Raw genomic sequence first — 13,974 nt, 5'->3', positions numbered from 1 at the left:
GATGTAAATTGAAATTTGACCTTTTTCGGGGAAGAAAATTTTATTTCCAGGTTCGAAAGCAACCTCTACAACTTTCTAAATTGTCTGATGCCTATTGGTACAAAATTATTTTCAGAAAACTACAAAATCTTTTTTTTTCTGAAATTAACAAATTATAACGTTTCCTTGCCAATATCTATACCTCGACAATTTCAAAACTCTAGACTAAATAGATCTGAGAAAATGCTCAAGACGATCGGAATGTTTTCCCAATTTGGGATCTCTACGCCTTTTAGATGAACATACATTTACCGGATGTTATAGGATTGGCTAAATTTGAATTTTTAATAAACTACAAAACAATTTGCAAAAACCAATTAATAGACCATGTCTGAAAAAGCCAACACGTCGGGGAATGAGTATTAATTAGTTGGGAACAAATAAAATAATATAAAAATTACAGAAAAACCACGTGTTTCGTAGGTTTGGTTCTAAAATTCAGAAGTTTGTTCTCCAGAACCGCATTCGACCTTGACGAGACTGTTGGTGTTCATTGAGACACCCTAGCAGTTATCCCCAGTTAGTCGATTTCCCAAATATTCTAGTTTGACGACAGACGGAACACCCACAAGCTCCATGAAGTCAAAAAGAAGCTCTTCTTTGATGGCGCTGATATCGACTGCGAGGCTTTTAGTGCCAAGTACCACTTCCTTTTTAATGGGTAGGGTCGCCGCTGGGTCAGCGTCCGGGTCGGGAACTTCGGGTAGTACGACGTGGGCGGAGTCGGAGGTGTCGGTGCAAGATTGAATCTGTTCATTTGTCACGCGTCGCACCTGCACCGAACAAAACCTAATTCCCCATTGGCGACAAAGGCTCTCAATCAGCCGTGGTCGTGAAGGTGTTCTGTGTCGTGGATCTGGATCGTGACTAGTTGAAGCGCCACTTTGGTTTTCTGGAAGACCAGGAATTCGAAGGTGAGCTCCGAGAGTTATTTTCGTGGCGAAGGTCTGGTCGCGAATAGGGCACTTGTGTGACCTTGCCCTCTGAGCGTGACGCAATTTTTCGCGGTGAGATAATTTTATCTCGTATCTGGCCCGGAATCCACGCTTTGGACATCCAGTTGGTTTCCCACCCGTGTGAGTTTTTTTATGGATAATCAAACAGTTCTTGAAAGCAGATGCGTAACTACACTGGTCACATTGAAATGGTCTCTCACCCGTGTGAGTTCTTTGGTGCGAAATCAAACGGCTCTTTTTTGAACATGCGTAACTACACTGGTCACATTGAAATGGTTTCTCGCCCGTGTGAGTTCTTTTGTGGGAAATCAAATTGCTCTTTTGTGCAGATGCGTAACTACACTGGTCACATTGAAATGGTTTCTCGGCCGTGTGAGTTCTTTTGTGGGAAATCAAATTGCTCTTTTGTGCAGATGCGTAACTACACTGGTCACATTGAAATGGTTTCTCGCCCGTGTGAGTTCTTAGGTGCGAAATCCAATGGCTCTTTTGTGAACCTGCGTAACTACACTGGTCACATTGAAATGGTTTCTCGCCCGTGTGAATTATTTTGTGCATAATCAAACAGTTCTTAAATGCAGATGCGTAACTACACTGGTCACATTGAAATGGTTTCTCGCCCGTGTGAGTTCTTTTATGGGAAATCAAAGAGCTATTTCGTGAACATGCGTAACTACACTGGTCACACTGAAATGGTTTCTCGCCCGTGTGAGTTCTTTTGTGTAAAATCAAACGGCTCTTTTGCGAACATGCGTAACTACACTGGTCACATAGAAAAGGTTTCTCGCCCGTGTGAGTTCTTTTATGATAAATGAAATGGCTCTTTTGTGAAAATACTCTACGACACTGGTCACATTGAAATGGTTTCTCACCGGTGTGTTTTCTTTTGTGAGTAATAAAATGTGCCTTTTTGTTCGTGGCATAAACGCACTCAGTGCATTTGTGTTTCTTCAATTCTCGACTGATCATTTTGCCAGATTCAAGTTTTAAGATCTGTGTGAAGTCTCTTTGGTTGATGAAGCTGCGACGACTGGGATGATTTGAAGCGTTGGTTTTCGACGAAGACCACTTTTAGAAAAGCCTGAACAAAATAAAATTCCGAAATTAGCAATCACGAATTGTTTCGTCAAAATGGATTCAGCGGTCACCCTTCAGAAAGTGATCATTGAAATTAAAGATTGTTGACGACCATCAGAGGATTCAAGGATGTGCATTTTAATTGAATTTTAGATTTTAATTGCTTGAGGAAGATGCCGTAGCTGACGCCATATTTAAATAAGCTAATTGAAGGGCAGACACGGCAGGCGGAACTCAGCACAATTTTGGCGAGGTCACAGGTTGTGGAATGTTGGGATAAGTATTGCACCACAGTTATGCAATTCTACTGATAAACTAATGTTTGACAGTTACCTACTCTCTCCTATTTGGGCGTGGTGACGGAACTCGATTATGGGCAACCGGTCTCTGGAAGGCTGTCGATGATCTGGATTCCATTACACTCTAAGACCAAAATTCGCCAGTGATTTCGCTTTTCTTTAAATCCTGAATTTGAACCAAAATAAATTTAAGACAAATCCACAAAATTCTCAAACAAACTTACGAAATCAGGAAATACAGACAGATTTAATAAAAATATACATATCTAAGGAAAGATACGTAAATTCAAGGAAAAATCTACAAATCTTCTAAACATTCCAAAAAATCAATCAATGCTCGATTCTCGGGTGAGTATAAAACGTATAATCGACTTTGAAGTAGGAGTTAGGGAATTATTAAAAATAAGGTTTCAATAGACTTCAAACTGTTTGTGCGAAGGTTTCATTAATGTCAAACCTTAGTAGATTTAAATCGGGGTATTTAGATATTACATTTTAATGTTACCAATTTAATCATTATCTTAATTCGAATGAAATAATACCTATTACAATATTCGTCATCGGGCAATCGTTTCTCCGACAAAATGCCGATTCGGAAAACGTTTCGTCTAAAGATGCTGAAAAAAGTATTTCGTTGTCGGGTATCCGGTTCTACACTGGGGCAAAAGTGAAGAACAGCCGTTGTCTATGCTACAGTATTTACGGGTAATCCTGAGAAAATGTACAATTCACGGTACAATAGAGTACCCGATGTATTAAAGGGAATATAACCTGCAAAGCAATCTTTACGGAAAACCCCTTATTATTATTATTATTATTATTATATTCCCTGTAAGATATGGGCGTAAAACATTAGAAATTGCTTTAAAATTTTATAAAATTACGGGAAAAATTATCAAATGCGCTTGAAACTTTCTTTACTATTTATAAAAACCAAAAAAAAAACCATACTATTATTCGAAAAAAAAACCTTAATTACAAAGATGACTAAATAGATTAGGCAGTCCCGAACTTCACCAGGTCAGCTGGACGGCGATCGCCGATGGCCCCCGGATCAAGAGGGCCCCAAATGACTTTAATAAATTTTAGCATTTCAAATTTAAGTGAACGTACAATCTAGTACACTTTAAACATTATCTGTTGTCATATAAGTAACCATTTAGAATTTTATTCCATTCGAAGGACCCCACAACCCGCGTTCGCACTTTTGTCATATTGTAATTTCATGCCAATTGATAGTTTGATACAGGCGCCATCTAACTCGTTCGCATTCCACTACCATATTTCCAAAACCAGAAAACTCGAAAAATTCGGTTTGTCTAAAAACTTATTTTGTTCGCGTTTCGCTACTTTATTTCCAAAACCAAGTAACTGGAAAAATTCGTTTTCGATAAAATTCCTCTTGGGTTTGTGAAGTTAATGTACAAGATGATTGGAAACCGGTTCAAATTTAAGTTCAACATTTATCATATAGTTAATGCATCGGGGAGATTGTGTGTACCTTAATGTCCGTGACATCTTGTTGAATTTTCCTTAAAGGGGAAGAGTGTACCTTGGTGAGTTTGACACTAGATGTCACTAAGAATTGTAGTATTGGTATATTCCAAGGATGGTTCAAATACAAAAGGGCAGCTTGTACACTCTTCAAAGACGTCTATACAAGCGGTTAAATCGAATTAACCTAGCAGCTGCATTATTTTTAATCGCTCGTCCACCCTTCACAGTTTTCCTTTTCGCCGGGCAATTGTCACATCAAGGTTGTTTTTTCCGATTCAATTCCAAGTGGACTCTGCTCATTTTTCTTTCGCGCTCAAAATAGTTTTGTCAATTTTAAATTCCATAGATAATGAAATATAAACCCCTATGAGTTGCGTTTTTACATCTACTTCACCAATTAATCAAAATCTTTGTTTCTTAAGCGCTAGAAATATGTTTGGTCAATGGAAATAAAGCCATTTTTAGAGTAGTTTTCCCTTAAACTAAATTTAAAATTATCAACATTTTAACATAAAATTACTCGTAAGAATAATATTTACGGCGCGGCATGAAATATTTCTTAGATAGGCTTAAGTTGTATCAAAGGCTGTTTTAAAATATATTTTTTTTGCAAAAAGTGAAGAGGTCAGTCCGTTCCTGTCAGAGGCGATTTCAAATGACGCCAAAGCCGCGTTCTCTTCCCTCGTTCGACACGTGACCCCTTGATCAATGCTTGACCGCCGTCGAAAAGCCGGGCCACCTCAACTCCGAGAGTTAAACCTACTGTATCGTACCAGAAACCTTCTATTTTACCAAAAACTCATTTTCAACTAAAAAGGCAAACCCAACGCCATCTCCTGGGTGCTTCAAATTTCCGGATAATTAAGATAAACAGCTCGATTAACTTATTGGTCTTCATCAAAATTATTTTAAGCGCTAAAAGATTCGAAGCTCTATCAAACGCAATAACACTCGAACTACGCACACCTTTCTTAACTAATTATACCAAATTAACTATAAAGTTAAAAATTACCAAAATTATTTTAAGTACTAGAGGACAGTTGGATCTATGCATGGTATGACAAACTGTAGAGAAGGTTTCGAGCGCACAGGCTCATTTTCCTTGTTTACTAGGTTACATAAACATATTCCGATTAGTTAGTTAATAGTTAGATATTCAATTTTAAAATATCTAAATATTAACATGAGAAAATATAAATTTTTTGACGACAGTCATTACATGTCATTTGGAAACGTCTTTAGTCTATGACTGACCAGGTCTGGACCAGGGTTCGACATAAGGCTTTTTTTTGGTAGACAGCCTGACAAGTGAGCCTCCTATCTTAATTTATTTTAGTTGACACTGACTATTGGGGGTAAAAATTGGGGTATAAAAACAAGAAGGACTGCCGACTTTATTATTACTCGAGTTAATTGACTTTGACCGATCACAATTTTTTCACGACTTAAGAGTCTTTGACTAGTTTCAAATATTTTCATTGATAATATCCTCAAATGACGCGTTAATTGGAGATCGAGATTCCGAATCAGAGCTTGTATGAGGGGCAGTTGACTCTTGATTTTCTACAAGAGCTACAAGCATGTGGCGATTTTTTTAAATAAAATAGGATTGATGAATCATCCACTTACACCATCGCGCCCTCTTAGATTTAATCACTTTAATTTGACTTGTTACTATTTTCCATATTACTCTGTAAATAAGTTTCAACAATAAATATTTTTTAGTATCTATAAAACATTTCATTTACTGGCGTGAGTAACAACATGATATTTAACCAATATTATAATCATATTTGACTCGGTATTTTTTTTTCAGTCGGCCCGACGAAGTTTCAGTGTCGGTTAACTATCACATTTTTAGTCTGTATAGAGTCACGTTATGAAATAGGGCTGACTGTGGTCCGACGTCGTTTCGGAGTAGGAAACAGGTACATTTTTAGTCGGCAGAGAGTCGACCTTTAAAATGTCGGCCGACCCTAACTCCACTAGGACATTTCGACTGTAAAATCGAAGGCCAGCCGATATGTCCATTTGAGGGTTTTAACCGACGTCGGCCCGACTCCATTGTGCTACAGGGGTACGTAATATCACTTCGTAGCTTTGGCCACGGCTGACAATTAGGGCGCGTTTTTTTCTCTAAGGAAAAAATCAAGCGTGGCTTTGCGTGACGTCACAATGATATTACTCTATACGTGTTCTATCGAATGCTATAAAATTAAAAAATGCACCTCTTATCGCAGAAGGAATATTGAGGATCAAATCAGCCCTACACTGGTAGCGCGAACTATTTAGTTTTCTTCGTATGTGTACATTACTATGACTTTTTTCGTTAATATAAATTGTAAACAGAGTTTTTAATGAATTAAACAATATTTCCCAGAATTTTATTTAAGTTTTAAAGCCATGTCTAGTGTTTTACGCGGTAGTTACGCCCATAGATTAATTCTGTTTCGACAGGTACTCTACTGCACAATAAACTTTCTCTTTTCCAACTTTCAGAATTCTAGCGAATTGACTAGTGTCAAACCCATGTCTATCATCATCTATGAGTATGGTTAAACCACGCACAAATATTGAAAAACTAAAGAAGTTATTCCCGGGGTGTGAAAATAAATTACTTGTATTTCATGACTTAGTTCATGAGAAATGGTTCCATATCGGGCTAGGTGCACCGCTTTTATCGGGGACGTGTTGATTTTTCGTGACCGAGGTTTAGCTCGAAATATTTAAATCCAATAATTCTCATACGCATCCTTATGAAAAAAACAAAACTAAATGAAAGTATTAATCTTTCGCCTACCTTTATTCATGAAATCAGTCATATTTTTTAGTAATTGAAGAATTTCCTTTGGGGTTAACGAGTGATTGTTTTGGCTGATTAACGTGAATTTTTTCCTGGATATAATGACCGTTACAAATGATTTTACCCGGGAAAGCGGGAAACTTCATCACTACCGTAGGGTTCTTGACGAACCAAAATAAAATGGTGCTAAACATAACTAAACAATATTTTATATCTAATATTTCTAAAATATGACGTAATCGGAAAGAATGGCCTTGAGATCTGCATTACGACCATTTGTTGATCTATCACGCCTCTTTCGAGTGGGGGCCGTCATCTTCCTTTCTTTCATTTTTTATTTCCATCTTTTATTTGGTATTTTTAATTATAATGATAACAAATAGTATTTACATATAGCTGAGGTAACATTCGTGAAGAGTGTATGTTTTTATGTATAGAAAATTTATAAATGGATCATGTTCACAATAAAAAAAAATATTTATTGTAAACAATGGTTTATTTCAAAATTTAATCAAAAATTAACTTTACTTCAATCTTCGCCAAACGAGAAAGAAGATAAGTATTAAATTTCGATCTAATTGCTTTCTTCGAAGTCGCCTGTTTTGTACAAATCAAAATATTTTAAATGTGCCTATCCACAGAAGTTTTTTTTAAATATATTACAGAATTAAAGCCGATTCTTCGAAAAACGCGACTTTACTGGAGAGCGTTGTGTATTCTTTTTATGGCAAACGAAGCCAAAATTCAAAATAGCCTAATAATAACGTCGTCAGAGTGCCTTTGTAGAGTATTATAGATAGACATCTTATACTCAATTTAGTGGACTTTAACATAAATGATATTTACCATGTAAAAATATTGTTTATAAATGCTGGAATTTATGTTATTGCCAATTTACAAAAGATCCAATCAACGCGAGGGGTACCTATAAGTACCGCCTTTTTGATTTCGAGGCTAGCGACATCTATTGAAAAAAGAGCAACTTCACGTCGCGCCCATAGAGTAACCCATTCGCGTAAAGTGGAAGGCTAGCAGCAAAACTTGTTAACACGTTTCGTACCCAACGACTAGTTTTCGAGGAGTGAATTTAACAAGTTAGCCTAAAGTTAACGTACAATATCTAGCTAAAAAAAAGTAGGTTTATACTCTAACAAATGTAAAAACAACAACATCGCTAATCCGACTATATTTATTCACGCCTCGAAAACCAGATCGCCCAATAAAATTAAAGATTCATGCGCTTCCAAAGGGCCTTCCACTCTATGTGAATGGTCGAGCCGCCACTCGCCTGAAGATTACTAACCTCGTGAACCAACAAGTTGGCAAGCCAAAATATACCTTTCCTCGGAAGAATTGTCCCTAGTGGTATTAATTTCTCGAGATAACCCTTAAAGATATATCTCCGCAATTTAGAGTAATTTGTTAAAAATATTAACCCATTTCTATCCCGCCCGGTATAAAATTTTTATTATAATTAAAATAATTGAGACGAAACGACCAATTTTAATTTATTCAGAATATCATAAGTTAAGTAGTTACAACAGTAAGTTAGACGTACTATAACAATGCACAATTGAATTAAACCCTTTTACAGAACAAGTTTATCAGTTAAATATAATACGAAGCAAATTTTAATGAAAGAAATATCTACAGAGGCTTTTTGGAATTACTCGCTTACGAAATACTTGCCGCATCTTTAACGCTCATTTTATTTCAACACTCGCCCTTGATGAAGATACCGTAGATATCTGGTAGTGGACGACTCGTTCACTTCCTGTTGACGTTGTGACGCATACCACATGAAAAAGACCAATGCCGTCCAATTTCCAATATCATATAATGACTCGCACACCCAAGAAATCATTGACTGCGTTAGAAATCGTAGATATCCAAATATCCACACCAAATGTATTTACAAGAAGCAAAAACCTTACCATCAACAAAGCACAGAGAGCCACTTGACTTACCGCCAGCTCTTAAAGCAATTAACGTTAAATTATCTCCTTTGAATTAACAGAACTATATATAGGTCGTTAAGAAAGTGGACCACCCACAGGGTCTACCCTTTAACCCTCTAATCTCGGCTGACTGCGCTAAAACAAGATTTAACCTTTAAAAAATACCAGATTAGGCCTTCATAAATTCATTAATAAAAAAAGACTTTATTACCTATTATGCTTACGATGCCTGTCTTAATTTCAGTGAATCTAAGCAGCTATCGGTGGTTCTGTGGTAGAGCGCTCGATTGCCAAGCCGAATGGTCTGGGTTCGAAACCTGGGTGGCTCATTTGTTTTTAATCAATAGAGAAACGCTAAATTAGAATTTCTTCGATGCAATAATTTCAATTTCAATTCTATTTCAATTAAACCAAAATTTCGTACTCTATTAAATACGCTTCCGATAAAGCTGAAGGTCTAATTTTCAATAAGGCGTAACAAGTGTCGGTGGTTCTGTGGTAGAACGTCCGCCTGTCAATCAGGAGGTCTCGGGTTCAAATCCCGCCCGATGCGATCGCAAATTGATACTAAGACGAATACCGTGTACAACTGGTGGAAACCCTGCCATTGGACGTTGAGAGGTAGCATTACACTCAGCACTCGGTCCGTCCCAAAGTCATTAACACAACAGACTCAACATGCACAACCATCAGAACACAAACACAACAAATTCAACACTCACAACCTACGCATAAACATTACAAAAACGTAATACACCAAACCGTCACGACGGTGAGCGAAAAAACACCATCCAAACCAAACCGCAAATGCATCCGTTAACGTTCACCGTCACACGGTGGTTTTGCCAACCCTTTGAGAAACTGCGTACGCAGTGATTACACTTTGCACCGAAAATGCGAACGCGTTCGCAGTCCTGACAGACAGACAGACCCACAGACAGACACGGTCGTTGTATAACCCCTCCTAGGGGACTTTGTCCCCTCGGAGAGGTAAAAAATATTGGTAACATATTTATTCTTAAAACATTGAACTATTAAATACAACCCTGTAACGGGGAGCTGTTTCGGGAAGCCTCGGTGGGTTTGTTTACGTTTTCAGTACGTTCAGGAGCGGAGAGATGGCGCCACCAGTTCTACGGCGGATGCTTTATCTGGGGTTCAACGGTCAGCGGCGGCGGGCTCTTTCGGATATATAAAGAACGTGCTAGAGAGACGGAGGGTCATTACGAATCTGGGGACCGATCAACGATCGACCTACCTACCTCCTGTATTAGTTTAATTTGTAATCGGTTGGCTTAATAAAGAGTTTTTAAGAATGAATCCTGTGGTTTTAATTCGGTTGAACAACAAGTAACTCAGTGACCAAACCTTGGTCACCCGTAGCCCTATATTTTTGGAGGCACCGTCGAGATCCTTTTCTGTGTGGTAGGTGGTGAGTCGGAGTTTTTTTTCTCTCCCCACTTCACTTTGAGGTCCTGTGGCTATTGCTTGTTTTTAAGTTAAATTTTATTGGGGTTATTTACTTTTTCTTTTTAACTTGTTAAATTGTTTCGTTTTTAGTTATTGGGGTTTTTTTTCTCTCGTATTTTAGTTTAAGGGATTTTTCCCTATTTTAGTTTTTTAAATATGTCCTTTTGTGACGACGGACGCTAGCGGCCAGGGCATTGGGCAGATTCAAAATGGGGTAGAGGTGCCTTTGGGTTATGTCAGTCGGTTATTACGGGGGGCTGAGTTAAATTATAGTACGCCCGAGCAGGAGAGTTTGGCTGTGGTCTATACGGTGGAAAAGTTTCGGCATTATCTGGAGGGGCGGGAATTTACGGTGATCTCTGATCATCAGGGACTGTGTTGGCTCCTTCGGTTGAAAGACAAGAAGAGTCGGTTGATGCGATGGGCCCTTCGGCTACAGGAATTTTTACCGTTCGACATATGCCATCGAAAGGGGAAGGAGAATGTGGTGGCTGATGCTGTGTCTCGTTGTCCTCTGGGTTCCGGTGAGGGGGTCAATATTGTTAATGGTGTGAATCGGCATGGGGATCCTGAGGTGGGCTGTATTTATTCCATGATTTGTAATGAGGTCAACACTGGGGGGATTGTGAGTCAGGTTAACTTGGATGAGATAAGGGAGGCTCAGAAGCGGGATCCTTTTTGGGTGGAAATTCGCCATCGGCTGGAACGTGGTCTGGAACCTGAAGAAAGGGCCCACGAGGTGAGGAGATATTCTTTATTTCGGCGGGCTGAGGGGTTTAAACCAGCAAAAATAGTGATTCCTTGGGCTGTTCATGCATCCTTGCTGCGTGCTTTTCACGATTATCCTTTATCTGGTCATCGGGGGCGTACGGCTACCTACGATAAGTTGGCTGCTAGATACTTTCACCCTAAGCTATAAACTATATTCCGGGACTATGTGCGTTCTTGCGAGATTTGTCAGCAGTATAAACCCCTGAATGTTAAGAAGTCAGGCTTAATGCTGCCCTCTACTAAGCTTTGCCCGGGGGATTTGGTGGGTCCTCTTCCTGTAACCAAGAATCAAAATAGGTTTTTGGTGGTAATCGTCCGATTACTTCACTAAATATGTTGAGATTTTTCCTGTGCGTAACATTACGGCTATATTGGTGGGTAAAGCTTTGGTCCAATATGTGTATCGACATGGTACGATGAGGGGATTGCTGTCGGATAATGGTCCCCAGTTTATTTCGGAGCTATGGAAGAATGTTTGTCGACGCCTGAGGATTAAGCCTAAGTTGACTACGCCGTATCATCCTCAGTCAAATCTTACGGAGCGGGTCAACAGGGTTTTGGGGGAGATGATTAAAATTTATGTGGGGAATTTCCATACTAAATGGGATGAGAATCTGCCTTGAATCAGTTGGCCATCAATAGTGCTGTCCATCACTCGACGGGGTTTTCTCCATTTTATCTACACCACGGTCACGAACTGACTTTGCCTTGGGTCAATCGTGGGGGTGGGGATCTTACTGAGGTGACGGAGGAAGACATTGTTGCTTATGAGCGGGGCCTTTACGGGACTTGCAGTGCGCTCTGGATCGGGCCATCGATATTAATTTGGTGGCTAGTGAAAAACAGAATTCGTATTATGATAAAGGATATAAGGATGGGTCTCTGGAGGTGGGGATGCTGGTTTGGAGGGTAAATCACCGGATCTCGAGGGCTGCGGATCGGATATGTCGGAAGTTTTCTCCTCGTTGGTTGGGGCCGTTCCGAGTGGAGAAGCGGTTGACTCCTCTCTCTTATGGTTTGACGGACGTGCTCACTGGCGAATCGGCCGGTACTTGGCATATTAATCAATTGAAATTGTATTTATCGGGCTTGGACTTGGATGCGGTGGCTGATGTGGAGGAGGTGGTTGATTTGAGTGGGACATCGGTGGGGTCGGATGGTATACTATCACCGGACCGCTCGCAGACGGAATTGGTTTCAGAGGGGGTGGCTGCCAAGGGAGGTCCTTCGGAGGGTTTTGGTGGCGTATTGTTGGATTGTTCTCCGGTGTTAACAAATCCGGGTGTTGTCTCGGTTGGTTCGGGGGTGGTATCCCTAGTTCCGGGATCTTTGGCTCAAGTTGATGGGGATGTGTTGACTTTGCCAGGTCGTTATGGGTGGAATCGGTTGTTGGTTGCTCGGAAGGAGAGTCCTCGGCCGGACGTTTATTATATTACCCCGGGGCCGGTTCGGGAAAGGTTGCGGTCGAGTCCTCAGGTTGCGACGTATCTGCGGGATCATCCTAGCCAGGGTCGGGTGTTAAGTTTGGATAACTAAACTTTTTCGTCTCGGCCGGTTGGGGGTCCTCCGTTTGAGACTGTTCGGGAGGCCTTGTGGAGATTCGGTTGGTTTGTTTTCTTGGTCTGGGTGGGTTTTTTTCTTCTGGTGTGTTTTTCCCGAGGCTTCCCTTTTTTGGGGCGGGGGAAGATGTAACGGGAAGCCTCGGTGGGTTTTTTTATTGTTTTATCACAGGAGGAATGGAGAGATGGCGCCACCATTGCCACGGCGGGCGTCTTATCTCGAGCTCAAGGGTCGACAACGGCGGGCTCTCTGAGACAATATAAGGAGCGTTTTCAGGAGGTCGGGGGTCATTGTTGTTCCGGATTCCAATAGCGATTACTTTGCTTGTATTTATATCGGGAGTAACCTGAGCTGTAAATTGTGAATAGGTTTTCGGAAGGTAGAATAAAAGACTTTTATAAGACTATTTTCCTGTGTTACGTGGTTTTTATCGATTGGAACTCAGTGGTCAAACCTTGAACCCATTCACCCCTACACTTCATTGTTTAAGTATTCAGTATTTTAAATACTTAATGCTGTGGGTATTTATTATTCTATTTTAAATACTGTACCGTAGGAGTATTTATAGTATTTTATTATTTAAATACTTTATTGTTTAAGTATTCAGTATTTTTTAAATACCGAAATTAAAGTATTTAACCCAACACTACGTAGCCAGAAATTCGACTAAGTATGTGAATGTGAAGAGGGGGTCGAGATGGGGGTGAAAATTTAGTACATCAAAGCTAGGCCCAAGGAGGGGGAGTCTGGACCTCGAAAACCCCTTGTCTACGCCACTTAGGAGCAACAAACACAAGGAAAACGCAGCTAGCCTTTAAACACGCTAACGAAGGGTTGTGTACGAATTTCATTGGACGAGCGTCACGAGCCTTTACGCTGAACGTTTTACGGGCGAGGGGGAAGTCAATTTCCGAATTTTCCCCTTCCGACGGCCAGGGCCGTGCAGAGGTATCCTGAGGCCCGGGACAAACTTACTCGCGGGCCCCTTCGATTTGCACCCCCCCTTGAGCCCTAAAAACTTCTCCCAAGTTATCTTGATTTGCACCCCCCCCCCCTTAAACTTCTTCGATGTGCCCTTTTCACCCGGGCCCTGGGGATTTTGCCCCCCCTCTGCACGGCCCTGCCAACGGCAGCAGGCGCTAAAGCGTCTAGCCAATGAAAAATGTACAAAAGAAATTCCACGACTTTTGACGGGTAGCGTTCTCCTTGTGGGGGGTGCTGTATTCGTTGCTTCTAGACGCCACTGAATAATAATAATAATAATTGAAATAATATGATTACGTTATGTATAGATTATTTAAACAGGATATAAATTAATACGTATTATCAAATTAAAATCTTAAATATAAAAACATTTATTATCTTATGATAAAATTCGAATTCGTCTTTCCCACACCCGCATTTAGCGCAGATTTCTCACATTTAACCATTCGCCCACGCACGGATTACAAACTGGAAAGTACAAAAATTTAAATAATCGAAGTGTAATACCATGTTCGCACGGAGAAGCTAGGTTAACCTAGGAGGGTCAAATAACCCCCCTA

General features: G+C 40.1%; 1 protein-coding gene across 2 annotated transcripts; it reads right to left on the bottom strand.

Annotated features, from left to right (window-relative positions):
• Positions 1–384: 384 nt before the first annotated feature.
• Positions 385–6,739, bottom strand: LOC149949821 (uncharacterized). 2 transcript variants are annotated; one of them, XM_090169306.1, is made up of 3 exons: positions 6,669–6,739; positions 2,406–2,537; positions 385–2,076 (listed from the first exon to the last, which is right to left on the bottom strand). In XM_090169306.1, exon 3 carries the CDS (start codon positions 1,962–1,964, stop codon positions 543–545), a length of 1,422 nt encoding a protein of 473 aa, XP_090025432.1. In that variant the 5' UTR covers positions 1,965–2,076; positions 2,406–2,537; positions 6,669–6,739; the 3' UTR covers positions 385–542. The 2 variants fall into 2 exon arrangements, with proteins under 2 accessions (XP_090025432.1, XP_090025433.1); XM_090169307.1 differs by lacking the exon at positions 6,669–6,739 and adding an exon at positions 6,487–6,568.
• Between the last annotated feature and the right edge of the window lie 7,235 nt (positions 6,740–13,974).

The sequence above is a fragment of the Leiobunum rupestre genome, chromosome 3 (genome assembly GCF_980474605.1).
Source record: "Leiobunum rupestre chromosome 3, qqLeiRupe1.1.hap1, whole genome shotgun sequence".
Classification (NCBI taxonomy): domain Eukaryota; kingdom Metazoa; phylum Arthropoda; class Arachnida; order Opiliones; family Sclerosomatidae; genus Leiobunum; species Leiobunum rupestre.
This window is presented reverse-complemented; position numbering and strand designations above follow the sequence as displayed.

Bases quoted from the DNA above. Each gene is read 5' to 3' on its own strand.
- LOC149949821 (XM_090169306.1), bottom strand. From the start codon at position 1,964: ATGATCAGTCGAGAATTGAAGAAACACAAATGCACTGAGTGCGTTTAT.